The sequence below is a fragment of the Ambystoma mexicanum genome, chromosome 2p (genome assembly GCF_040938575.1).
Source record: "Ambystoma mexicanum isolate Mex_15411 chromosome 2p, UKY_AmexF1_1, whole genome shotgun sequence".
Lineage (NCBI taxonomy): Eukaryota > Metazoa > Chordata > Amphibia > Caudata > Ambystomatidae > Ambystoma > Ambystoma mexicanum.
In genome coordinates, this window is record NC_090923.1 from 1,211,283,345 (window position 1) to 1,211,309,541 (window position 26,197).

Consider the following 26,197-nt stretch of genomic DNA (forward strand, 5'->3'; position numbering starts at 1 on the left):
TCTCCCTCAGACCCGCTCTACATTAGGGGACATTCCATTCCGGATTCCCTAGTAGTATCTAATACTAGAAAGAGGGCAGGGGTACCACTTTCCACCAGTGAGGCACCCCCTGACAAGGAGGGCAAAAGGCTATATGCCCTTGCAAAAAGAGTAACTTCCTCGGCTGCCTTCTCAGCAAGAATTGCAAACAACAATTCTTTGCTTGCTAGCTATGCAGACGCGCAGTGGGCCAAACTGCGCAAGGACGCCGAGGAAGCACCGGAGCCTTTACGTACACGCCTACTTTCAACTATTGGCGAAGGAACCCAGGTGAACCAGAGCATTGTAAAGAACTCTCTGGACGCGGCAGAAACAGCGGGACGTTCCCTAGTGCAGGGAATACTCCTAAAACGCCACGTATGGCTGCGCAACTCAGGGTTTAAACCGGAGACACAGGCGTCTTTAATAAATAAACCTGTGGAAGACTCTAACCTCTTTGGGAAAGCGGTGGATGAAGCTCTAGAGATGGCTAAAAAAGAGTTCGATACTATCAAGACTCTTGACCAAATCTCTAAGCCCACTGCCAGACGCGGCTATGGCAACAAACGCTTTTTTCGTGGCCAACGCCAACAACAACAACAAAGTCAGCATCAACAATACCCTGCCACCAATTACCAGACCAATAGTGGGCAGTACAGCCAAAGAGGCCAACGCCGGGGTAAAGGGAGAGGTCGGGGATCCACCCCCAGAGGCTCCCAAGCCCCCAACAACTCCAAGTGACGCGAAGATTCGCGTCCCCTCCCATGCAACACCGGTCGGGGGCCGGATAACATCCTTTCTTCCTGCATGGGAGGAGATAACGTCAGACCGTTGGGTACTTTCCACCGTAGCCCACGGATACTGTATCGAATTCAACAGTTCCCCATCCTACAGACCCCCGAGGGGACGTCGCATGACACCGGAACATCTTGCCATCCTTCTCCAAGAAGTACAACAACTGCTGGAAAAAGGAGCCATAGAGGTTGTGCCTCTATCTCAGGTAACGGAAGGTATTTATTCAGTGTACTTCCTTGTACCCAAAAAGGATCTAACCATGCGCCCTGTATTAGATCTGCGCCCAGCGAACAAGTTTATCAAACCCCAAAAGTTTCGTATGGTAACCTTACAGGAAGTAATCCCACTGCTTTCTCAGGGAGATTACATGACAACATTGGACATGAAAGATGCATACTTTCATATTTTAATGTTGCCAGCGCACAGAAAATACCTCAGGTTCATGATAGAGGGCAAACACTACCAGTTCAAAGTGCTACCCTTCGGCATAGCATCAGCACCAAGGGTATTCACGAAGGTGCTGGCAGTGGCAGCGGCCCACCTGCGCAGGTTGTCCATCCCAGTTTACCCTTACCTCGACGACTGGCTCATAACAGGGGATTCTTACGAAACATGCTTCTCCAATACCCAAAAGACAGTAGACCTTTTGTTCCAGTTGGGCTTCTCCATCAACGAAAAGAAGTCCAGTTTAGACCCCAGTCAAATCAAGCAATTCCTAGGGGCTCTAATTCTAACAAAGGACGGCCTCGTCTTCCCCTCCAAAGAGAGGGTCCAAAACATGCTGTTTCAAATCCCTCAATATGTAACCGGTCGAGAGGTGACGGTACGCAAAGCAATGCGCTTGCTAGGAATGATGGCGTCGTGTATTTATTTAGTACCTCACGCGCGCCTGCGCATGCGCCCAATGCAAGAGTGGCTCAACAGCCAGTGGTGTCAGGCCAGCGGACTATGGGAGGATCTAGTGGTGGTCTCGCAGGCCTTAGTTCTCTCGCTACGGTGGTGGACAAAGGAAAACATGGAAAAAGGGAAACCCTTTGCCACACCCGCGGCGGAAGCCACTCTAACCACAGACGCATCCCTCACAGGATGGGGGGCGCACCTATCCCATCAGACTGCTCACGGAGTGTGGACTCCGAACGTAGCATCCAAACACATAAATCTACTGGAGCTACTAGCTGTGTTCAAGGCGCTAAGAGCCTTCCAGGAACACCTACAAGGCAAAACAGTAATGGTCCTTACAGACAGCACCACAGCCATGTACTACATCAACAAGCAAGGGGGCACCCACTCTCCAGGCCTGTCCAAGCTGGCCCAGAATATATGGAAGTGGGCTCTCAAACAGGACATGTTCCTACTATCACTACATGTACCCGGGGAACTCAATCTGCTAGCAGACAGTCTCAGCAGAGATTTCCCCCTGCCTTTAGAGTACGAATGGCGCCTGCACGAAGACATCGTCTTCAACGTCTTCACACAATGGGGATTCCCAGAAATAGACCTGTTCGCAACCCTGGAAAACTCACAATGCCTAAGTTACGCCTCCAGGTACCCCCAGAACCTATCCAAGGGGAACGGTCTGTCAATGCAATGGTCAGGGAAATTTGTTTACGCTTTTCCCCCGACTCCCCTTCTCAACAGAGTGGTGCACAAGATGCACCAGGAACAAGTGACCATGATACTAGTGGCCCCAATGTGGGCACGACAACCATGGTTCGCTCACTTGATGGAGATGTCTCTATCCCCCCCAGTAAAACTCCCCTGCCCGTACAACATGCTGTCTCAGGACAAAGGCAGGACTCTGCATCCATGCCCCCAGAACATGAACTTAGCAGCTTGGCTCCTGAGATCATAGAGTTCGGACATCTACAACTCCCGCAAAGATGCATGGACATCCTCAGGGAAGCCCGAAAACCGAACACTCGCCACTGCTATTCTAGCAAGTGGAAAAGATTTGTCATCTGGTGCAGGAGTAAAAGCATCAACCCTATTGACTGCTCTCCCACACATGTGGTCCTATACCTGACCCACCTATTGGATTCAGGTCTAGTGTTTAACTCCATTAAAGTCCACCTAGCGGCACTTTCTGCATACACCACTTCCCAACTCAAAGTGTCGTGGTGGAAGATCCCTGTTATAAAGGCCTTCATGGAGGGAGTAAAGAGAATACACCCCCCGATAGCTGACCCAGCTCCCGGATGGGACCTTAATGTGGTACTTACCAGACTCATGGGCTCTCCATTCGAACCCATGCACAAAGCATCTCTTAAACACCTCACGCTTAAGACTGCTTTTTTAATAGCTATCACCTCCATCAGGAGAGTAAGTGAACTTCAGGCTCTTTCTATTCTAGACCCCTTCGTTACAGTTCACAAAGATAAAGTGGTTCTACGCACTCACCCTAGGTTTGCTCCGAAATTTATTTCTAAATTCCACGTAAACCAATCTATAGAACTACCAACGTTCTTTCAAAATCCTTCCAATTTGGGAGAAAGGACTCTGCACACACTAGATGTACGCAGAGCGGTCATGTTCTACATGGAAAGAACCAGACCACTGAGGAAGACTAATCAGTTCTTCGTCTCGGTGGCAGCAGGAAGAGAAGGAGATGCAGTTTCAAAATCCACTATTTCTAGATGGATTGTTCAATGCATCACTCTCTGCTATACTCTTGCTAAGAGAGAACTGCCCTTTAGGCCAAGAGCACACTCTACTCGAGGCACGGGGGCATCCATAGCATTCATTGCAAATGTTCCCCTTGAGTCCATCTGCAAAGCGGCTACCTGGAGTTCTGTGCACACCTTTACAAAACACTACTGTCTAGATACACACTCTAGATCTGACTCCCAGGTGGGACAGGCAGTATTACGACACCTTTTCTCTACTGTTCCTTCTCATAACCCACCGCCAACTCCGGGTACTGCTCGCTAGTCTATGTGATTCTAAGCAGATTAACAAACATCAGAAGAGAATGCATTACTTACCGTAAAAGCATTTCTGATGGTTGTATCTGCTTAGATTCACATGCGCCCGCCCTTCCTCCCCGCTCGGATGGAAGGAACATAGACTTCCTTTATATATCTCTCTCTCTTTTCTGTACTCACTCACGTCTAGAAGGCTCCCTCAGGGCAGAAAAATACAAACAGAGGGACCTCGACGCGTGAGGGATTGTGGGTACAACGCACGTCACTATAGGGATAGTGTTTCAGACACGCCTTGTCGACGTCCCCTTTTCGACTACGAAAAACAAAATGCAATACTCCGCAGTGACCACTGGATGTCGGACCTATGCACAGCATGTGAATCTAAGCAGATACAACCATCAGAAATGCTTTTACGGTAAGTAATGCATTCTCATATTGGGATCCAGGAGGAGGGTTTATAAGGAAATAAGTATGAGCAAAGAATGCTGGTGATCAATGTGATAGCGACTGGGCAGTAACTAGTGAGAACAACTACAATGGCCCCAGAAGCACAGGGTACGTATGAAAATATGCCATACTAAAGAAGCACTGAATATAACTGAGGCTGGTGAAGAGCGGGAGATAGGATTGACAAGAATGCGAGGGCCGCATATAGTCATAATCGAAGCAAGGAGCGCAAAGTAGGTGCTACAACTCGAGGTAATTAATGTTGGCTTGGAGCGAGCGAGTAGTTGTGAGCCGCTATTGTGAGGAGCGCAAGTAGGAGACAACAGTATATGGGACCCCAGGCTGCCGGTTTGTGAAAGAAGGGCGCAGGAAAATGAAGCCATTACGGATGCCACAGCGGTCGTAGAGACGGGAAACGTTAAAGCACAGAACTCGCAAAAGCTCAATGTGAAGGGGGGAACCAATGAGGAAAGAACGCAAGGAAGGAAATTGGAAAGCGCAAGGTGAAAGGAAGCCGAGCAGAGAGTAGTGCGAAAAGCAGGAAAATAATGAATTTGCGGAATAGGGAATTGAAGATCTGATAGCTGGCATCCGCATTCTCAAGATTCGTGTGCAGGATCACGACTGCTTGAGTAGAGCGCCATACAAGAGTAGCAATGCAGCACTCAGCTGTTTTTGTTCGTTGTCCTTCTCCTTGCAGCTATAGTCTGCTTCTGCCATCAGTGAATATGTCCATCTTTGGCAGCCATCTCGGATGTACTCCTTGACAACGGTGGATGGTTTTTAGATTCCATTTGTCCCATACTTTCCAGGTTCTAAGGCAGTTCTTGACAACAGCCTATCAAGGTAGGCAGAGGGTCAGGTTGGTTATCACAAGGAAAAGGGGGATACCATGTCTCGCCTGCGGACATCCTCTTGCCGATCCCCAAGGACCCTCCACCCAGATGATTCTCCCTCGCATTTCCACTCCCAGGGTCAGGATCCAAAGGCGATGGCCTTTCACTGGCCACCTGAGAAGAGGATCCAAGGGAAGTAGGTGTGAGGATAAATTGATTTTTAGGGCTTGTTTGAGACTACACATAAATTCAATAAATGGGTTTTTCTGACTCGTCCATTAACCTCCCGTGGGCTCTCTTCACCCTAACCCAGACTTTCATATCAACCAGGATTAGCATGAGAACTAGAGACCGGTGAACACTACTGTATAATGGGGCATATGTACAATAGCATCAATCATTTTCAAGATGGTTCCTGGATTTTGTCAGGTACTCTCCCCTTCTCCCTTACACTCCTTTCCTTGATCTTCTGCCTACTTACTCCCCTTTCTCCTCCCCACCTTGTCTACCCTTTCTTCTCTCTCGTGTCTCATATTGTTATTTCTAGCTCTCTCTGTTGTCACATCACTTTCTCTCGCTCTCTCTCTCGCTGGACTCACACTCTCATTTCTATCCCTCTCATTCTCTCTTTCTCTCCCACTCTCTCCCTGCAGTCTCACACTCATCTCTACCACTTGCTTCCTCCACTGACTATTGCGTTTAGCCTCCAACCTTCACCTCTACAACTCCTTTCTCTGTTCTGCTCCTCTCTCTGCACCCTCACCCTCTACCACTGCCTTCCTGCTCTACACTCTCATCCTACCAATTTTGTGCCCTTCTGCACTACCACTCATTCTTGCATACTCTCACAGTCACCGCTTCACTCTATCCACTTGGGAACACTCTCTCCAACACACAATACCTGACCTGCACGCCTACTCAACTCCTCTGTAGACTCTTCCACACTCCGCTCCAACTTCCATCCATAACCCGGTCTCTCAGTCACCTCCCCCCCCCCACACCGCCAAAATTCACCCAAACACCCTTCATTCTGTCTTCATCCTACTGGGATTTTATACTGTGGCTTACTATTTCTGTCCTTCCTTCATTCCTCAATTGGGTCTGTGTCCGACCTGACTCTGGAGCCCAATCTAAACCTGTTCTTTTCCCCAGGGTTGGGTCATCACAGTGCATGGCTACATAAACCCCTCTTAGCCTAGCCCTCTTTCCATGCACAGAAGTTTGAACAGTCTGTTTGTCCTGCTCTGTTTGCTCTGCGGTCCATTCATTCTGAGCTGTGGTGAGTTACATTTCTTTCATAGGGGGTTTAACATTTGCACAGTGTCTGAATTTCAATCGGGCTACTGGCTTTATTCGGCGGTCCGCTGGGCTCTCTTGATACCTTATTGCATTGTGGTTCCTCTAGTTCTGCAATTAAACAAAGAGCACTCTGGCAAGAATTGAGGGTGTAAGATATTGGGTGATCGAAAGTGGTACCAGAGTCAAGGCACATGTCGGGGGGTTCAGTAATTGGGGCCCTTCCACTCATCCCGCCTGTGGGGCAGGATTGGCTCTGGCAAATGCCCTGGTAGGCCGCCTAACTCTGGTCCCAGTTCTCAGCATTGATACATTTCTCCCAAAGGGACCACCCACTCCAATATTATATGGTAGGTCCACAGCCTAGTGTTAGGCTCACAACTCATAAAGACCACATGGTGGAAAGAACAGGGAAACTGATGTATTAACAATTAAAAATCATTGCACTGGCTTAAAGGGTCTGCAACCATCCACAGTAATTCTGGCTATCTAGGGCGAATAATTTGCGAAATACAAATACACACAACACTTCAAGATAGTGTGAGAGGGTAGAAAACTATTCAAAACCCATTCACAAGCGTCTAAAGATTCCAGTTACATTTTAAAGACAGTTACCAGTGCAATCCCCTCCAGGGAAAAGTAATGTTATTAGAGCTGCAACACAAAATCTCTAAAGGGTCACTCAAAAGAAAGAAGATATTACATTAAAAGAGGACACCTCGGTGTGTACAATTACTTCATATTGGATAATAATTCCAGTGGCAAACTCTTCAAAACACAGAATATCATTTTATAGTATTAGTTCTACAAAGCTCTCAATCAACATTTAAGAACAAAATCATGTCTCTAAACAATGTATTACTACAGGGGGGGGCGCTGTTGCGCGCGAGAGAAAATGGTCGCTCTCGTGTGAGCTCCGGCGTGGACCAAGGCCGTAATGCCGACATAAGCGTTTGCGATGACCGGTTCCTGACAGAAACTGTATAGAGTGTGCGGCAACATCGGCGGAACAAACTGGGAAAGTTTGGTGTCTGGCAATTGCAAAATCTCAGAGGAAAACCGGTATCCGTATCCCACGTGCGGAGGGAAGCGGCGCCTGAGGACAACCGAGAAGCGAGAGGAGGAGCCTGGCGATCATCGGGCTCCTGCGGCGGCGGCCCGGGTGGGTGTCGCACGTGGGGCACACGCGGGAGCTGTGATGTGCGGCCCGTGCGAACTGCGGAGCCCCCGGGGGGCGAACTGCAGAAGACAGGACAAACTCGATCAGGTAAGTGTGGCGCCATAACGGGGGGGAGGCACAAGTTTTATGCATACCCCGCAGAACGCCGGTGATCCTCCTCTCTTACCCTCCCCCAACAATACCTCCGTGATATACACGGCTCAGATTCGGGCCAACTCGGGCTTCCCTTAGACAACTGTAAATAACAGACACAACTCCCTATAACCACGTAACTCGACGGCGAGGCGTGGGCTGGCCTTGTTGGTGCGGGGCATGGGATCACGTTATAGGGGGGCAGGCAGTACTCCTCCACTCGGCACGCTCCGCCAGAAGTAAATCAGTGTATCACGCCACAGAACCGAAGCGTAGAAAAGGGCATATTGCAGTTCATATCACAGACTAATTGGCCCGAGGGAACAATGCCAAAGAGCTTCGGCCCCAAAAAGAGTAAGGGTTCCATTGATAAGTTCACGACAACACTGCAGAAAGAACCTGGTGTGATGATGGCGGAGAGCATGCTCCCACACGAACAACAGACCCCCCCGGCAACGATGATGGAACCCCAAGCAGTCTTCCTCGCCATGCAACAGTGCTTTTCGGCCCTCAATGACAAACTAGATGGGATAACGGCGAACGTCGCAGCCATCAAAACGCAACTGGACAAAACTACTTCATGCATGACCGAGGCCGAAACGAGAATCTCGGCCACGGAGGACACACTTGAAACCCTGAAGACAACGGTCTCGAAGATGGCAATCGACCTGGGGACAGTGAAGTCCAAATGCGAGGATTTAGAAGCGAGATCAAGACGCAATAATATTCGAATAATTGGTGTTCCAGAGGAAGCGATAAAAGCACCCATGGAAAAGACGGTGGAGGAGCTCTTGCGTACCCTCCTGGGTGACCCGGGATGGTCACCGATGTTCATCATCGAGCGGGCCCACAGATCCCTTGCCCCGAGGACGAAGCCAGGAGCCTACCCTAGGCTTATAATTGCCAGAGTGATGAACTACAGGGATAGAGATTTAATTCTGAAGGCTGCAAGAGAAAAGAAAGAATTACGTTGGGAAGCTAATACTATACGCATCTTTCCAGACTTTACCCTTGCGGTACAACAGGAGAGGAAGCTCTTTACAGGGGTCAAAAAACTGCTACGGGAAAGACAGATACAGTATGCTATGTTGTATCCAGCGAGACTCAAAATCCATTTCCAGAACAAGATCCACTTCTTTACGTTCCCAGAGGAAGCTGCAAATTTTGTGGAAACACATATTCCTGCTTTGACTGATCATCCCAGGATAGGGGAAACAACGAATTTTGTGATTATGTGAAAATGGGCATGTTTCTGCTATGTAATGTACAATTCCTGAAGCTATAGCGGCCCCCCCCATTCGCCCCGGGGACGGCCTTTATAGGGGGTATATATGACCGAATTCACGGGATTTGTTAAATTGTGATGCCCCCACAGGTTTCGATATATGTGTGAGCAACCAAGTTGAACCGGTCTACCTTTTACCAGCCTCAAGATGGCATGGGCACTGGAACACGCCGGAGGTCCCCCCCCCCCCCTGCAGCAGGTGCACAACCAGTGATGGGAAGGGAGGGTTGGGATCCTATGAGCACAGTTAAAGTTGGGGGAACTGTGAGGTTGGGGGGAGGGAACAAGTTGGGAAAGTTGGGTTATGGTTATATTAAGGATGTTAGTAAAATAAAACGCACACAGGTAATGAACATGATGATCAAGTTGGAATGTCCAAGGCCTGGGGTCCAGAGTCAAGAAGAGGAAAATCCTGGCATATATCAATAGACTGGGCACTAAGATAATTTTTCTACAGGAAACTCATGTGGGACCTCAACAGGGGGGACAACTAATTCCAAATTGGGGAACGCACCAGTACTTCACAACATACTCTAAACGGGCAAGGGGGACTGCGATTCTAGTACACAAAACCCTCCAGTTTAAATGCATAGAAGTGAAATGTGATCCTGAAGGGAGGTTTGTCCTACTCCATGGCACACTTTGCAATAAGGAGATAGTTCTCCTAAACATATATGGACCAAATGTGGACGATACAGAATTTTTCTCCCAAATATTAGAGAGTTTTGGCCGCCTACCCCACGGCGCATTTGATATGCCGTGGGGACTTTAACACTATTTTAGATGTCCATACAGACCGCACAAACACAGACCAGGGCACTGACCAAAGCAGCGCAGACTATAACTACACATATGGTAGACCTAGGTCTGAAAGACACCTGGAAAACATTAAATCCTACTAAGAGGGAATATACATATTACTTGACGGTGCACGATATGCACTCCAGAATAGATTTGTGGCTGGTAGATAATGTAGTCCTTTCCTGGGTCCTAGCAGCACAGCATTATCCCAGAACATATTCAGATCACTCCCCAATCCAGTTAACATTACGAATTCCAGGCACTATAGTAACGCGACCAATGTGGAGATTTAAACCTGCAGCATTGTGTGACTTGATCTACAGGAACGCTATGGAACAACAGATACAGGAATATTTCGAAATCAATGAAAACTCGGTGCCCAGTCAAGCAATAGTATGGCAAGCGTTTAAGTCCTATATAAGGGGAAGCTCAATATCGACAGAAAATGGAATTCTTAAAGACATCAGGGGTAGACTGAACAGATTGGAATCGCATATAGCATCACTGCAATCTCAATATGCACAAACCCCATCAGCTCACCTCAGTTCCGAAATGAAAGCAAAACTAGATGAATACAATGACCAGTTGCAGCACGCCGATATGGGGAGGGTGAGCGCCCCGCAAGGTTACTGGCCAGGACAGTGAAGGGAGAGAGGGGACCAACGATCATACCGTGCGTGCAAAGGCCAGATGGTTCGGTTACCACTGACCGAGACAAGATTGAAGAAACGTTCCATGCATTTTATAAAAGTCTTTATTCCCCGCAATCTGATTCCACAGACGAGGAAATTGATTGATACCTGTCACAAATACCGACAACATTGCTGGCCGATGACACTAGGGAATTGTTAGAGATGGCGATTACCGAGGCGGAAATGTTAGAAGCAATAAAGACATTACCTAACGGGAAAGCACTGGGCGCTGACGGACTGGGGGCTGAGTTTTATAAGGTGTTTGGTCCCCTACTGGTCCCCAGATTAATGGCAGTATGGAGTGAGGCCCTACATAAAGGAGAACTCCCCGAAACCACTAGGGAAGCAGTGATTACGATGTTACTCAAGCCGGGGATACCCCCTGAGGAGTGTGAGTCTTATAGACCATTATCATTAATAAACACCGATGCAAAGATCCTGGCAACTAGACTAACACCTCTGATGCCATATATGGTCCATGAAGACCAGGCAGGGTTTATTAAGGGAAGGTCCACTGCAACCAATGTTAGAAGGTGCCATAAAATTTTAGCCACAACATCCCCTGAGGTCCAGGCCGTGGCTGTTTTCCTTAGATATGCATAAGGCCTTCGACACGGTTTTGTGGCCCTTTCTCTTCGGGGTTCTGCGCAACTATGGATTCGGCCCCAATTTTCTGAAATGGATAAAAATACTGTACACATGCCCACATGCAAAAATAAGAATCAATGGGGTTTTAACAAACAAACTGGAACTGAAGGGGGGAACGCGACAAGGATGCCCATTATCGCCATTATTGTTCACATTAATAATTGAACCTTTAGCAGATATCCTTAGGGCACGATACAGCTCAGCAGGACTCAGGCTAGACGGTGATTTACACATTATAACTTTATATGCAGACGACATTCTGTTATATCTAAAAAATCCGGATCGAACCTTGGGCAAGGTACTGGCTGAGGTTAAACGGTTTGGGGAACATTCGGGTCTACGTCTTAATTCTAGCAAGTCAGAGATATTCCCAATCACAGAAAATACACCGCAACCACAAGACCTATATGGTCTTGTCTGGAGCCCTACTCATATACTTTATTTGGGTGCACACATTGCCAGAACGGCACAGCTCTCCCGCACCTTGAACTATTGCGTTCTCACAGATGCCCTGTGCGTGAAAATAAAACGCTGGAGCGCCCTCCCCATATCACTGATGGGCAGGGTAGCACTAATTAAAATGATTATATTACCAAAGCTTTTTTATTTGTTCAGCACTATACCTGTCTGGCCGGGCCGCTCTTTATTTACCACACTGACTGGCGCGTGCACCTCGTTTGTATGGGGAGGACATCCCAGAGTGAGCTGGAAAAAGCTGACAGATACATACTCTAGAGGAGGGATGATGGCACCTGACTTGGAGTTGTATTATCTGGCTGCACAGGTACACTACGCCTCCCAATGGGCGGCACAATTCCTCAACCCTGTGACCCCGATGCCCAGTTGTACAGAGCGCGAAGCGATAACGGCACTCCACAAAATGAGCAGATCAACCCCCAAGCACTATAACACTATAGAACCAGCGAAGGTGACGACCACTGCATGGGCCAAAATAGACGATGTGTTCGAAACCAACAGGCTATACCATCCGTGTATGCCACTCTGGGGAGACCCACAAACACCCTTCAGTGCAGATAGTCAAATCGCGATGCATTGGACATCCAAAGGGATCACCCAGTGGGGATAACTCTTCCCTGACCAGAGCTTTAGCCAGTGGATAGACATCAGAGAGGTTGTGGGAAACACGAACAGACATAAACAGCAGTATACCCAAATGCGAATGGCCATACAAGAAGCATGCCCCACATTCCCCAGCGAACCAGCGATAAATATAGGTCTGGGCTACATATTCACAGGGGGGACACAAAAAGTCTCGGCGGCGGCATTGTATAAGCTGCTACTTCAAACGCGCCCTGTAGAGAACACCGCAGCTAAGAGTCAATGGGAACAAGACCTGGGACAGCAGATTGATGACCAGGAATGGGCACAGATTTGCTCGCTCACCAAGCAAAAATTGTGTAATTCCAGATATAAGGTAATTCACTACAAAATAGTGCAGAGAACGCATTATACCCCAGCAAAACTTAAACGACTATATCCCAACATGTCGGGGACCTGCCCTAGATGTCAGACTGAGGATGCAAATATTTATCATATGCTATGGTCATGTATAAAGCTAAGGGGCTACTGGGAAGACATCTGTGCCACCTTAGATGAGATGGCTGACCAACCACTGGAATGGTCACCCAAGATATGTTTGCTGGGAGCAGTGGGGAAAATGAACCCGACTTGGCGTAGACTGTTGAATCTGAGCCTACTAATAGCCAAAAGGGCAATTTTGACGAAATGGAAGAGTGCCTACCCCCCAACTAAGGCTGATTGGGATAAGGACATGGTGTGGACTAATGATACAGAAGAACTCTACATAGACTCGGTGCTACCCCAATCCAGACCAAGGAACATATGGGATAGATATAAACAATACCTGTTTGATAAGGCAGAGCGAGATGACTCAGGCTCGGAAGCTAATTGATTTTGTAAAATGAAGCAATGTGCAATATATGTAAGCATTAATGTTACCTGTGTGCAAGAAAAATAAAGTTTTTTAAAACAATGTATTACTATTAATATAAAAATACAAGAAAAGAAATACAATCTTAGACGCAGTGTCGACACCTGAACATCGACGTCCACTGTGTGATGTCTTTTCTTGTCATCGTGAGGGGGGTTAGAATCCCTGTGGGTTATGTAGTACCTTAAATTTAGAAATTGTATGCTATTTATGATTTAAAAAATTGTGCAGATCGTACATGTGATCATTAGGCAACCATGTTTGAAATAAGGTCTATTGGATATTAATTCCAATAATAGGATATCCACATACAATACCCACATACAGTTTATTTAAATATTGTTGCACTTCAAGCAAGTACTTTCATGCATTGTGCATTTTATGGTATTTTGTTGCACTTTATTGCAATTTTGCACAGAGATGATTTCCCTAACATGTTATTGTTTTTTCATGTATTTTTAATGTGTATTAATAGTGATAGATTGTTTAAAAACATGATTTTGTTTTCTTAAATGTTTATTGAGAGATTTGTAGAACTAATACTATCAAATGATATTCTGTGTTTTGAAAAGTGTTTGCCACTGGATTTATTATCCAATATGAAGTAATTGTACAGACTGAAGTGTCCTCTTTTGAGGCATAGGAGGGCAGGGCTTGCTACTCTGTGCTTTTGGTAAAGTGTTATTAGAGCTGGACACTGTGTAAGATAGAATTCACGTTTGCAGTAGTAGAGAGTGTGACTTTAAAATACATTAAAAGTCACTGGTAAGTGCTAAAAATCAAATTCTTGACCTGAAACTCTTTGAACCCTTCCTGCGTACACGACAAATGAATGTCATGGGGCAGGTAACTACCCTCAAAGTCACTTCTGAAGAGTTCATTGGAGAATAGAATGTTCCACAGGAATACAGCTGACAAAGTCAGTAAGCCATCTGCTTGTATGGTGAAAATGAAGCCAAGTCTCAGTTCTACCTTAAAGGTGTGGATTCAGCGGCAAATAACTCCAGGGAAGAACAGAGGAGACCCCACTGAATGGATGCAGAGGCTGGTGCGGGAACTGGTAGCCCCAGAAGAGGATCTAGAACTTTAGGACGCCCTCCCCACCCCCAATGTCAACCAGTAGGAAATGCAGTGCTGCTGGAGTGTCTATACCCCAGACCAGAGAGAGCTGTGAGGGTGAGTTTCAAGAACATGGGCCTAGCCGTGATAGTACTCACAGCGTTGGTTTTGAGATAAGCTGCTCCATGGATGTGAATACAGGGCTTCTTTTTAGGTACGATTTACAGGGATCCGGCTCCTAGGAACTTGAACCAATGCCCAATGTTGACCCTGATGACCAAATAGAATGAAGGGCCTTCCCACAACAGACCCCCCCAAGTCAACAGGGAGAGCACTGGCGAGGGAGACAAGGGAACCCAGAAAAGAAGATTTCGGCATCTCAGTAGGCAAAAGGAGGCAGCAACCCAGCCAGAAACTTTGCAGGCACTGGGATAACAGATGGGGGCAAACAAGATGGACCAGGGAGCATATGAGGTGGCATAGTTGTATCCCACTACCCTTCTAGGTGACTGCAGCAACCACCATGAAGTTGAGTGATCCTGTCGGTAAACGAAGGCAAGCAGTGGTAATAGAAATCCTAACTGACGTTATGCCCAGGCCCTTGAATCCAACCAGTATGGCCAGATGCGGGCCTAAAATTTCAGACATCTTGGGAAATCTTCCAGCATTTATGAAAACCTGTTTCTTCCAAATGTTCCAAGATGAGAGCAAGGAATGGCAAAGTTTCCACTTAAGTAGCACTACTCAATGGGCGTTGGCCAAAGCCAGCCCACCAATCACAAGAGGGAGCTAGGTTGAACGGTATAAGGTGGCCAACCAATCTGGTTGTCCCTTCAAATTACCTCTCAGCCCGAACAAGCCCCACAGGATGCGAGAAGAGAAGACCAGGAATTTCTCCAGCATGGGGTGTGGCATGGATTCACATGCTCATGAATATTCCCCGTCGTCAGGCTTGGAATCCTCGGTAAAGAAAAAATCAGTTTCAGTTTCACTTCTGAGCTATCTTTCTCCTAACAACCAATCACTGGTCTCTGGGTCATGCTGCCCCAGCTAATGACTGCCCTCTACCTAAGCCCCTCCTCTGGCAGCCATCTTCAGATTTTTACCGCACGTTCAAGTGTTGGGAGTCCTCGTGCTATACCTCTCGAGCTTTTACTGCGTTTAGCGATTTTTCTAAGAGTTTTACTCTGACTGAAAAAATAATGGAGCCTCAAGCTCCACCGATTTAACCTTCTGATTAACGGGGGCCCGTTTTCGGATTCTTCAGCGCCCCGCAAGGGCAGATTTTCGTTGAGTTTTTTTCTTGGAGGATTCCAGAAGCTTCTTCGAGGCCTACACCGCATGGATATGGCGGAGGAGAAGAAGGACCTGGTGCCTCTCTTCAAGGTTTGCCCGGCTGCAACCCACGGAACGTATTTTCGGAAGATGGACATTCCCTGTGCCTCTACTGGCTGCATTCGGACCAGACGCATGTGGAGGACGACTGCGTAGCTTGTCGGGAGATGGTGCCGCGCACACGGGCTGACCGACGCAAGCCCCTCAATGAGTGGCTTCAGGACAAGGCCCCTGCTCTGGGTGAGTCCCGGCATGCAGAAGAAAGCAGAGCAGTCTTCTAAGACCTTTTGAGGGCACCTCTCCCGCGGGGGCCCAACATAAGGCTAAGCACAGCAAGTCCACTGCCTCCGGGAGCACCGTTGCAATGGGCTCCTCGGCGGCCAGGGGGAGCTCAGCGTCTCCAGCACCCTCGACCACGAGCCAGCGCTCCCGTTCTTCAAAGAAAAGGAGATCTGACCATCCGGGCAAGCTTTTGGAGAAGACCCAAGCCGGACCGACGGAGAAGGCCAAGGGTGAGTGGGGTCACAACACTCCCCTTAAGGTGAAGGCCGCGGACACAGCCAAGACAGTTAAGGCCCAGGTGCATCAGACAAAGGCCCGCACTTCCGTCGAAGTAATGGCGGCGACCCTCGCGAAGGCCGTGAGGGTATCCCTGCCTGCCAGGGCACAGACATTTCCTCAGAGGAAGAGGGTGACGACGAAGGTGACGACGGGGAGCAAAAGGGCGGTGATGATGGAGCGGATCAGCCTAAGCCTCAAATGCCCCGGTCCTCGTCGCCTCCACCCCAGCAGCCGGCTGGTGATATCTCAGTGGACATTCTGGTGGCCCTGCATACCCTGCATTTGGAAATCCGAACGAGGATGCCTCTTGCGCCGGTGGCACCACCCGCGGCGCCAAGGCCATCGGAGGAAACACCGCCCAAGAGGAGAGTTCACCCCCCTCCGCCTTTTCACCCCTCACCGAGGGATGACACTGAACCGGACACGGCGACGATGGGCACTGGCACAGGCGACGACGGTGGCCTGGCAGATCTCCCGTCTCCGCCGCCCAGATCTTCACCGCCCGACGAGAGTGGCTTGTTCCACGCCATGATCTCCAGGGCCTCAGAGCTGTTCCAGCTTGTACCGGAGGAGTAAAAAAGAGGGTTTCCTTTACCAGCCCCAGGAGGCAAAGATAAATACTCTGCTTTCGATCCCGTTATTGGATGACATTTGGGACGAGGGTGTGTCCCCCATGAATAACCCTTCTTCGGCTGCGACGAAGAGGGATCGCTACGAGAAGAAGTACAGAGTGCCGGACTCAGCGCACAAGTGTTTACGGTCCCAGCCATCTCCAGGCTCTGTGGTTTTGGCGGGGGCCAAGAAGAAGTCTGCGGGCTCATCCTCGTCGGCGGATACCTCCTCCACCTGCACCATCAAGGCTGCTAACGCTCTCGCCATTGTTGCGCGTTACGACAGGGAACTTTGGTTCAAGATGGCCCCCCTCCTGGACTTTCTTCCCGACGACAAGTGGGCTGAGGCGTTGGAGATTCTGCAGGAAGGCGAGCTGGCTATGGACCACGCCATTACAGTGGCCACGGACATTGCTGACACAGGATTCCGCCAGATGGGCAACAGCATTTGCCTTTGTCAGTGAGGCTGGCTGAGGGCCATGAACTTCCGCCAGGATGTTCAGTCGAATGTGTTGGACATGCCCTTCGACATGGACAATTTGTTTGGAAAGACTGTGGGCGAGTCTCTCCAGGCCATCAAAGCAGACACAGAGACGGCTCGTGCCCTGGGCTGAAGGGAAATCCCAAAGGTCTTCGAAAGGATCCAGAGGAAGTGTCTCGTCCTACCGTCAGCCCCCCCCCCCCGCCGCCCCCCGTGCTCATTGGCCCAGGAGACCTACAGGGGCTGCGCCAAGTCTGAAGGTGGACGTCATCGTCGCCAAGGCCCCCATGGTGGCACTTCCACATTGAAACAAGATTGAAAGGGCTATGGCGTCGGGCCCCCACCCGTGCACCCTGGTGGTAGGCCGGCTGGCGAACTTTGTCAGCGTGTGGAAGACCATCTCCACCGAACATTGGGTGCTGGGCCCATGACACACCCTAGAGTTCCAACAGAAGTGTCCAAGGATACCACCAGTGGCCCGTCAGGAAAACCACTGCTGCAGGTACGGGCCATGTTAAGAAAGGGGGTGATCGAGCTCGTCCCAAAGAAGCTCCGGGGCTCCGGAGTGTACTCTCGTTACTTCCTTGTCAGAAAGAAGATCGGCTGTTGGATGCCCATTGTGGACCTCCACCGTCTGAACAAGTACGTCAAGTCCCAAAGGTTTCGGATGGTGACCCTTCAGCACATGCTAGGACAGCTGGAAGAGGGGGATTTTCTATCGTTGCTGGACTTGGAAGATGCCTATTTTCACATCCCCATTCTCAAGGGACACTGCAAGTGTCTGTGCTTCGTGGTTCAAGGACAACATTACTGGTTCAAGGCCCTTCCCTTCGGGTTGAAGTCAGCGCCACGAGTGTTCACCAAGTGCCTGGCGCTGGTGGCGGCACAGTTACGCCTACGAGGCATCCACGTGTACCTGAACCTGGACGACTGGCTCATCTGGGCAAACTCAAGGGACATTGCAGTCAACCACACAGTGAAGACAGTCCAACTCCTGTCGGAACTGAGGTTCTCGATAAACTTTGCAAAGTCCTGCTTGACTCCATCACAGGACGCACTGTTTCTGGGAGCCCGTCTCAACACAGTGTTGTGTCTGGCGTCGCTGTCGGAGGAAAGGACCGCGGCCATCTTTGGCAAGGTACACGGCTGTTGGCCCTGAAGGTCGCAAGGGTAAGATCCATCAAGTCCCTACTCGGCATGATGTCATCATGCATTTACCTCATTCAGCTGTGCAGGCTGCGGATGCGTCCGCTGCAGGAGTTCCTCGACGCCTACTGGATACAAGTGGAAGGGAACTTCGAGGACAACATCACACTCGACTAGAGTTTCCATCGAGCGATACAGTGGTGGGGAGTGCGCGCTCATCTGTCCACAGGCGCGGCTTTCCAGATCCCACCTCATCAGGAGACGGTCACGATGGACAGCTCCCTCGAAGGATGGGGAGAGCATTCCGGAGGTCTTCATGCAAGAGGCCTGTGGCTGCCGGAGGAGAAGTCGTTGCACATCAACGTGTTGGAGCTGTGGGCAGTGTTTAGGGCCCTCAAGTCCTTCCTTCTGTCCCTCAAGGGCAAAGTGGTGCGGGTCTTCACAGACAACACCACCACAATGTTATATATCCAGAAGCAGGGAGGAACCACATCCCTGGCGTTCTCCAAAGAGGCTCAGGACCTTTGGCACTGGCCCATAGCCCAGGAGTTGTTCCTCGTCCTGTTTCATCTAGCAGGAGTGAAGAACACCATTGCCGACTCTCTCAGCAGGGAGCTACGCTCTTGCCACGAGTGGAAACTTCGGCAGGACCAAGTGGTCCTGTTTGGTGTGCCCCTGCTGGACATCTGCAGGGCTACTACATGGAGGTCGAAACACACCTTCACGAAGTTTTACTGCGTCAACAGGGATTCTAGGGAGGAGTCCAGAGTTGGCCAAGCAGTGCTGCGCAACCTGTTCGCTTGAAGGTGAGCTTAGTGAGGAGGTAAGAGATGCTTAATGTTGAGCCTTGCCACCTCCCGTAGTTGTGCATGTGGGTGCTGCTATTTATTCTTTATTCATGAGCATGTGAATCCCTGCCATACCCCATGCTGGAAAAGGAACAAGTTACTTACCTGTTACTGTTGTTCTCTAGCATGGGTCTGGCATGGATTCACATGCGAACCCTCCCGCCTACCCCTCTGCGGCTCTTCTCTTGGTCCTACTGCCACTTTACGTGCTACCAAATCTGAAGATGGCTGCAGAGCAGGGGCTTAGGCAGAGGGCAGTCATTGGCTGGGGACAGTATGACCCAGAGACCAGTGATTGGTTTTACGAGAAAGACAGTTCAGAAGTGAAACAGATTTTTTTCTTAACCGAGGATTCCCAGCCTGACGGCGGAGAATATTCATGAGCATGTGAATCCATGCTGGAGAACAGTTACAGGTAAGTAACATGTTCCCTATTCTGTCTATACCAGTAACATGCAATATAGAGGATGCCATGTGGGCTCACAATGAACCCACGTTTGCAGAACGGCCTACCCCGCGTTTCCCTAGACCAAAGGAAGCTGTAAAATACAAAATTGCACAATTTAATAAAAATACATTTTTGCCCGAATGGCTACCAAAAAGGTACATTGGACCACCAATGTGGTATAATGGCTTTCACTCCTGTTGAAGCCAATACTAAAGTACAGCTGCCACCAGCCTACTCGCTAAAATCATTGTAGAGGGACATAATCACCCCGGTGTGTGGAGTGCTCAAGAATCACCCCTGCGACTGGTTGCCTTATGGGTGACCCAAGGCCATACAATCTAAATGAGTGAAAGAGGGGGAGGTGAAGGGGCCCTAAAACGTGTATCTAGGAATTCTGTCTAAACTGTGCCAGAAGACCAAGGTACAGGGTGTTTCTATAAACTAAAGTGAAGAGGTCTCTGTGTTTATTTAGAGCACAAACCTGGCCGGTAAACGTATAGGAAGCAAAGCACTTTTATTTATGGGGATGTGATTTGATGTAAAACAATCTCTACTTGTAGTATTTTTCGGGGCGACCATTGAAAGCTGGGAATGGAGAGTAAAGCAGAGATTCTTCTACTGATCCGGCTACAGACAAGTCATAAGAATTCCAGTCTATGGCTCCTGGGCTTAAAGATGTTGCTCTTCACCAAAGATTATGATCTATTTTAGTCAAGTTTAGTTTTGCCATTGACGTTGCATCCAATTCTATTAAACCCTCCGACATAGCTGGAGGTGGTTGATGTCACCATCATGTTACCCTTTAGCCACGCTCTAGAAGATGATCTATTTTAACATTGTAGGTGACAAAAATTAAAAGAATGGGACAGGTGGATCAGAGCCTGAAGATATAGATTCACAAGAGGGGTACATTGGTGATGGCATCCACAAAGCAGGTGGGGGTCAGGAAGAGCAAGACACTTTTATCTGCAATCTTCTAACCTAAATGTTGCTTAGCATGTTTTTTAATTGGAAACATATACAAGATTGTCTAGGATCCTCTCACGATGTTGGAGGATTTATTCTTTGAGCTGCTGTTGATCTCTGGGCTGTAGAGCTGGTGTGACAGGTTGGTAATTTATTTCCATCTGATAGTTTGCTCCCTGTGTCACTGCTGTCAATGCATCAGTGGTTGGGGGGCAGGCGAGACTGGAACAGAGCTTCGTGTCTTCTCTCTCTAAAATGTCCTCTCTTTCTTTTGTGCAGGTGTTCTCCTCCCGCTCCTACGATGCTACCACCCACTTTGAAACAACCTGCAACGATATCAAGGACATCTACAAGCGCATGACCGGCACAGACTTTGATTTTGAGAACATGAAGCGCAAACAGAATGATGTCTTTGGAGAGGATGAGCAGTGAGGGTGGCCAAGTGGGACACCGTGCCCCTGGTACGCCACCATCCTCGCCCTCACTAAGCCTGGATCTAAAGCCGCTGCTTCCCTTAACTTATGATGACGACTTCTGTTTCTCGATTTCACTCTCCTCATCCTCTTGCCCTTTTCTATTCCATTCCAGATCAAGTAACCACAGGCTGCTGGATGGGCCGTATACAAATATTTACATATATTTACTGTGTGCTGCCTATAAAAATAACAATTCCTCTTTGGGCTAATCCTTCCTATGTCCCTCATATGTCTTTCCTTCTCTTTGTGAGATCCTTCTTTCTTGCCCATCAATTCTTTTATCACCCACTTCCCTTTCTGTGTTTCATGTCATTGGGAAGGGGATTTTTTTTTTAAATTTGGTAAAAATGCTGTATTTATTTCATATGTGCAAACAAATGAATTAAAACAAAAATGTCTGCACAATGACTTGGGTGGAACGGAAGCTTTGGCAGCCGTGCTGTTCATGGGCAGGTTTCCCAGTGTTGCCTTTTTTTTCTACAACCTTAATTTGGTCCTGGCCCGGCTATTTATTTTTTCCTGTCTCGGCAAAGCATTCCATAATTGAGTTACTTGTAACCAAGGCTACAGTGTTCACTCCAGAGCACAGATTGGTTCCCCGAAGGGTGGATTCCGGTAGTGTTGTGTCAACTACTACTTGCAAAACTACCCTCTACTGTAAAGTCACCCGTGGGCCTGTCAGGGCTATATAGTTAAGCAGGCTGGTAACTGTTCATTTATCGAGTGATTAGGCAGAGGAGCATACAGACTGTGGTCATTGTGGGAGGCTAACTGGTCATGTTTCCAGGATATTCACAGTGAATGTTCATGAGATAGATCGATCTAAATGGGAAGTCATATAAATATTCATTTGTTATCCTGGAAGCTGATAAGTTTGTAGTCTAAAAGGGCCAGAATGGTGCACCAATGGCTTAGTAATTTGTAATTGGGTATTTATAACACACTTAATACCCAGAGGTTTCTAAGCATGGACCCGGGGATCAAACCTGTGTTGCTCCACATCGTCTTTCTTCCAAAGCGAGCGCGTTGCGCCTGAGCTATCCTCCCGGCCCAGTGCCATCGGCGCAAGGAATCGGATGTTTCTCTTGACAATGGCTTCACCTACGTTCTTCTGTGAGTGGAGATGTATGTACATCCTCCAAGATATTTTTTTTAATAGGTCTGAGGGGTTAGCAGAGTGGGGATTGAGAATTTAAGTCTATGTAGAGACAAGAGGCAATGCTCTCTGTTGCAGGAATATAACATTTGAGACTATCTGCAGGCGGCTACATGAATGCAAGGGCGCTTTGCTCGTTTGAGAAGGCCTAAATGGCTGTTTGGGGTCATATAAATCTCGGAATTTGATATTCTAAGTTTTTTGATGATGTTGCTGGAGGGTAAACCTAATGGGATTGAGTTGACCTAAAATGTTGCCTTCTTATTATCATTGCAGCCTGAGGCTGCTGCTCACATATAATGGCACCTGGGGAACACGAGCATGTAACCAGGCAGGGGTTGATTGCGTTTATTACTTCGAATTGCCATGTTATCTTGCTTAGCTCCCAACCTTTGTAAGTTCATCTGAAGGGCATTGTGAGTTCACACGAGGTAATGAACTCTGAAGTGCATCGGGCGGGTGGATTTTATGAGACGCAGAGTAAAGAACATAATCAAAAATAGAAATATGTGCATTTCAGAATTGGGAACGGTCCTATATACAGAGGAGCACTTTGGGCGGTAGCTGTGTACTATACTTCTAAACATTCACATTAATACTTCCTCATATGTTGAGCCGTGGTTGAAAATAAATAAAAAAACAAGATAAAGGAAAACCACCAAAAACCAGTACCTACTGGAAGACCTACATTGTCATATCGGTCACCGTTGGAAGGGGAATGTTCCCGTATCGGTCGCTCTTGTAAGAAGATTAGTCCCATTTAAGTTGCTCTTGAAAAGGTCATGTTTCCCTATCAGGCATGTTCTGAAGTGGAATCTTTGTATAAGTAGATTTTGGTCTGGCATTGTTGCAGGTGCATTCTTTCTGGAATGAGAATGCTCCTGTGGCTTAATCTTTCAAAGTAAGTGCCTTTGGAAAGTGTAGTGGTCCAGAAACAGTCTCTCGACCAGGCAAACCAACCTCAACTGTACCCCAACCACACACATCAAATTGTTCCAAGTTGACTGCACTGACCTCTTAGAACTCGTGAAGCTACCATGCCAGACTGTGGAAGTGGGCTTCATCTGCACCACGATCCTAGATTTTGTGAATGGGAACTGGCCAGATAAGACATATGGTTGTAAGAATTTACACAGACTCTTGTATAGCTGACATGTTCAGAGTGTTATACACACTATAATTGAATGTTACAGTAGCAGTCCCTGTTGTAATAACTTGTTTAAGGAAGGGGAATATACGTCGCTCTTAAGAATGGAAACGTACAATTCCACCTTAAAAACTGTAATTAAATAAGAGTTCATGAAGGCTCCAATGCGTGTCTACCATGCCGTAATTAAATGGCACTGCTTAAAAACATAGTACTAGTACGTCTGAACCATACATTACTAACACCTTTCAAGGTGACGAGAAGGTAACATTAGGAGAAAATGGGAGCCATCTTGAATTGGAACAGCGACTGGTGAAAATGCAAAGGCTCTCAGGCAGTAATTTACTGTGGCCCAAGAGATAATGGTTGACTGTTGGAGTAACCTGCAACGAGTGCTCTGCTTTCGCTTGACTAGGGAAGGGGCAGCTATGCAGTTTGAACAGAGACATAAACCTTACTTGATGCTGGGGAAACAGAAGATAGCCTTTAAGTGATCAGGAAAGATGGTTCCTAGAGCGGAGAATCCACAGCCTTTAATTGTTGCGTTGCACTGAACAAAAGCATATCACACCATGTTCCAGCTCTGCTTTCAGTGCAGCTAAATGTCTGATTCCAAATGAATGACTAGTTGCTGCATTCTGCAGTTCCAAAGTAAATTGTATTCTTGCTTTGGCGGTTTGTGGGTCTTGTTACTTCGGCTACTGTTCTCGCAGGCACTCTTCTCCCATGCCATTTCTCTCTGGCCCACGACTTTGTACAATTACATCCTGGTTCCTGTCACACTCCCTCCCCACCGACTCCCGTGTGTAGCCACTTACTTTTCACTGTGTCCTAACCCCTGTTTCCTGGTTTTCAAACACCTACCTCGTCTCTCTTTTTAGTATTTGCAGGGGGTGGAGTTCCCCTCCACCCTCACTTTTTCCCTCGGCCATATTCATCCTCCTGCCCTCTGTCCGGGATATACCCTGCGGATGTGCCCACGATAAGTTTACATATGGCATGTGGTAACATGATCCACAACAACATTTGAAAGACAGCCACTCTCTTAAAAAGGGGGTGTAAACGCTGCTTCTAGAAGCGGACTGCTCCTCAACAGTTGATCATAAATTAAAGCTTTTCTGATTAGCCCCTTTTCAAAAGGAACACAAATCTCTGGGCACTCGTGAATATGTGAACACCTCTTATCCCTGTGGGGCACTGGTCGCCCTGACATGGACTGAAGCGGGAGAACAGGAAAAGGGTTTGTGTAGAAACTAACAGGAGGCTTGTCGGGTTCATAAGAATGCAATGAACACTATTGTTTATTTTAATATGAAAGAGGGCAAACAATAATCAAACAATAGAGGCGCACAAGGCCTAAGTGTGGGGAGGTGAGATTCAAGGAGCAGCTATCCCACTTCAGAGGAACAGGGATGGATCTGAAGCTCCAGTACAGGAAAAATAAAAAAAGGTAATGAAATTGGCCCGTAGCAAGTATGCAGTGATTATTAACAGCTCATTGCTGAAGGAAGTCTAGTAGCACCACTAAGTTATTCTCCAGAGGAACAGGCAGAGTGCGGCTGCACCGAGTCAATAACAAAGCAAGAGTCGCAACAGTGGTTCAGGTTCTGCAGTGTGTCTCAAAGGGTAAATGTGGAAGTGAACCTTATAAAAAGGCTTGGGTCAGACTTGAAGACACATGCTTATGAATTTATCTGGGGATGTGCCCAAAATCAAAGTACACTTAATGTCAGGTCAGGCAGCGTCTCAGGGGGTGTATCTGCTAGGAATGTATTAATGTGGCGGGGGAGTCTATCAACGCTAGGTCAGGGTCAAGCTGCAGGTGGGTCTGGTTAAGAAGTGAGCATTAGTGCAAAGGTCACTGTCCTTTGCACAGTGCTTATAGGTCAGAAAAAGCCAAGTGATAAGCTGCAGGGGAACCACAGCAGGGAAACCATTAGGAACTAAGATTGGAAAGTATTGGTAAGGACAGAAATTGTGTGCAGAGGGACTTTGGTATGTTGTGAGACATGTAGTCAGAAGATTTGGTATCCACTTAAGTAGTGGTAGAACAGTGCCCTTCTGAGTCTGCGCAGAAGACGCTGTCCAGCAAAGCCTTAAATATTGAAGGGCATGTCCTATAGTCCTCCCTATATTCTGCACCATCCTTGCTGCCTCAAAGTCACCGGCAACATTCGCAGGCCTTAGGTGAACGCCCCACTGAATACTGGCAGATCGCAGCCAGGGTAATTAGCACATAACGCTCCACAATTGTACAGGGTCGGAGTGGGTCATAAAATGGTCTCGGGCACCAATGAAAAAGTGGCCCACAGTTGCAAATGGCAATTCATTCCTTTTGTGACACTGTTTGAATAGTACCCAAAGGGGAGGTTTTCTAATCAAATGAGATGCAAATTAAAGAATATTTGTTCAGCAACACTGGTCAAAACTACTTGCCGCATAGTGAAGTAACTCCTCAAATTGGCCCACATTGGCCAAAAGAGTGGCCCACTTTGACCCAAAAAACTGGCCGACACTAGCATTTTTGATTCGTCATTGCCCTATAGCCCAGTCCGAGCCTGCATTCCTGCCTCCTTTTAACCCAGGAAGGCCTTGGTGCCAAATTACGGTAAATTTGGTGTCTCTTTATCAGCTGAGATATCAGAAGAGTTCAGGAACCTAAAAACGTGATTAGCGGAAGAGTAGGTCGCGGTCGCGGATGGGGAAAGGTGTAATGGTGCTCTTAGAATATTAATATTGTTAGTTACAGCGCTTACTGTCATAAGGGGATCCACAGTCGCTCTTGGACACAGGCTGTCACTTTGAAGGCCGCCTTTGGAATGAGAATATATTCCATGTTTAGCCGGAAATGTGTTCTCTTCAGATAACTGTTACTAATGCAGAGCTAATACCCCTGGATCAGTTGCTCGGAGACTAGAAATGCCACACTAGGGGGGACAT

General features: G+C 47.9%; 1 protein-coding gene across 1 annotated transcript in view; it reads left to right on the forward strand.

Annotated features, from left to right (window-relative positions):
- The window catches only part of GDI1 (GDP dissociation inhibitor 1), a 268,309-nt gene extending 246,947 nt beyond the window's left edge, over window positions 1–21,362 (forward strand). Inside the window, exon 11 of the mRNA XM_069645471.1 lies at window positions 20,758–21,362. Coding sequence (XP_069501572.1) covers window positions 20,758–20,910 — 153 coding nt within the window. The 3' untranslated portion in view covers window positions 20,911–21,362. The remainder of the gene's footprint in view (window positions 1–20,757) is intronic.
- Window positions 21,363–26,197: the final 4,835 nt, after the last annotated feature.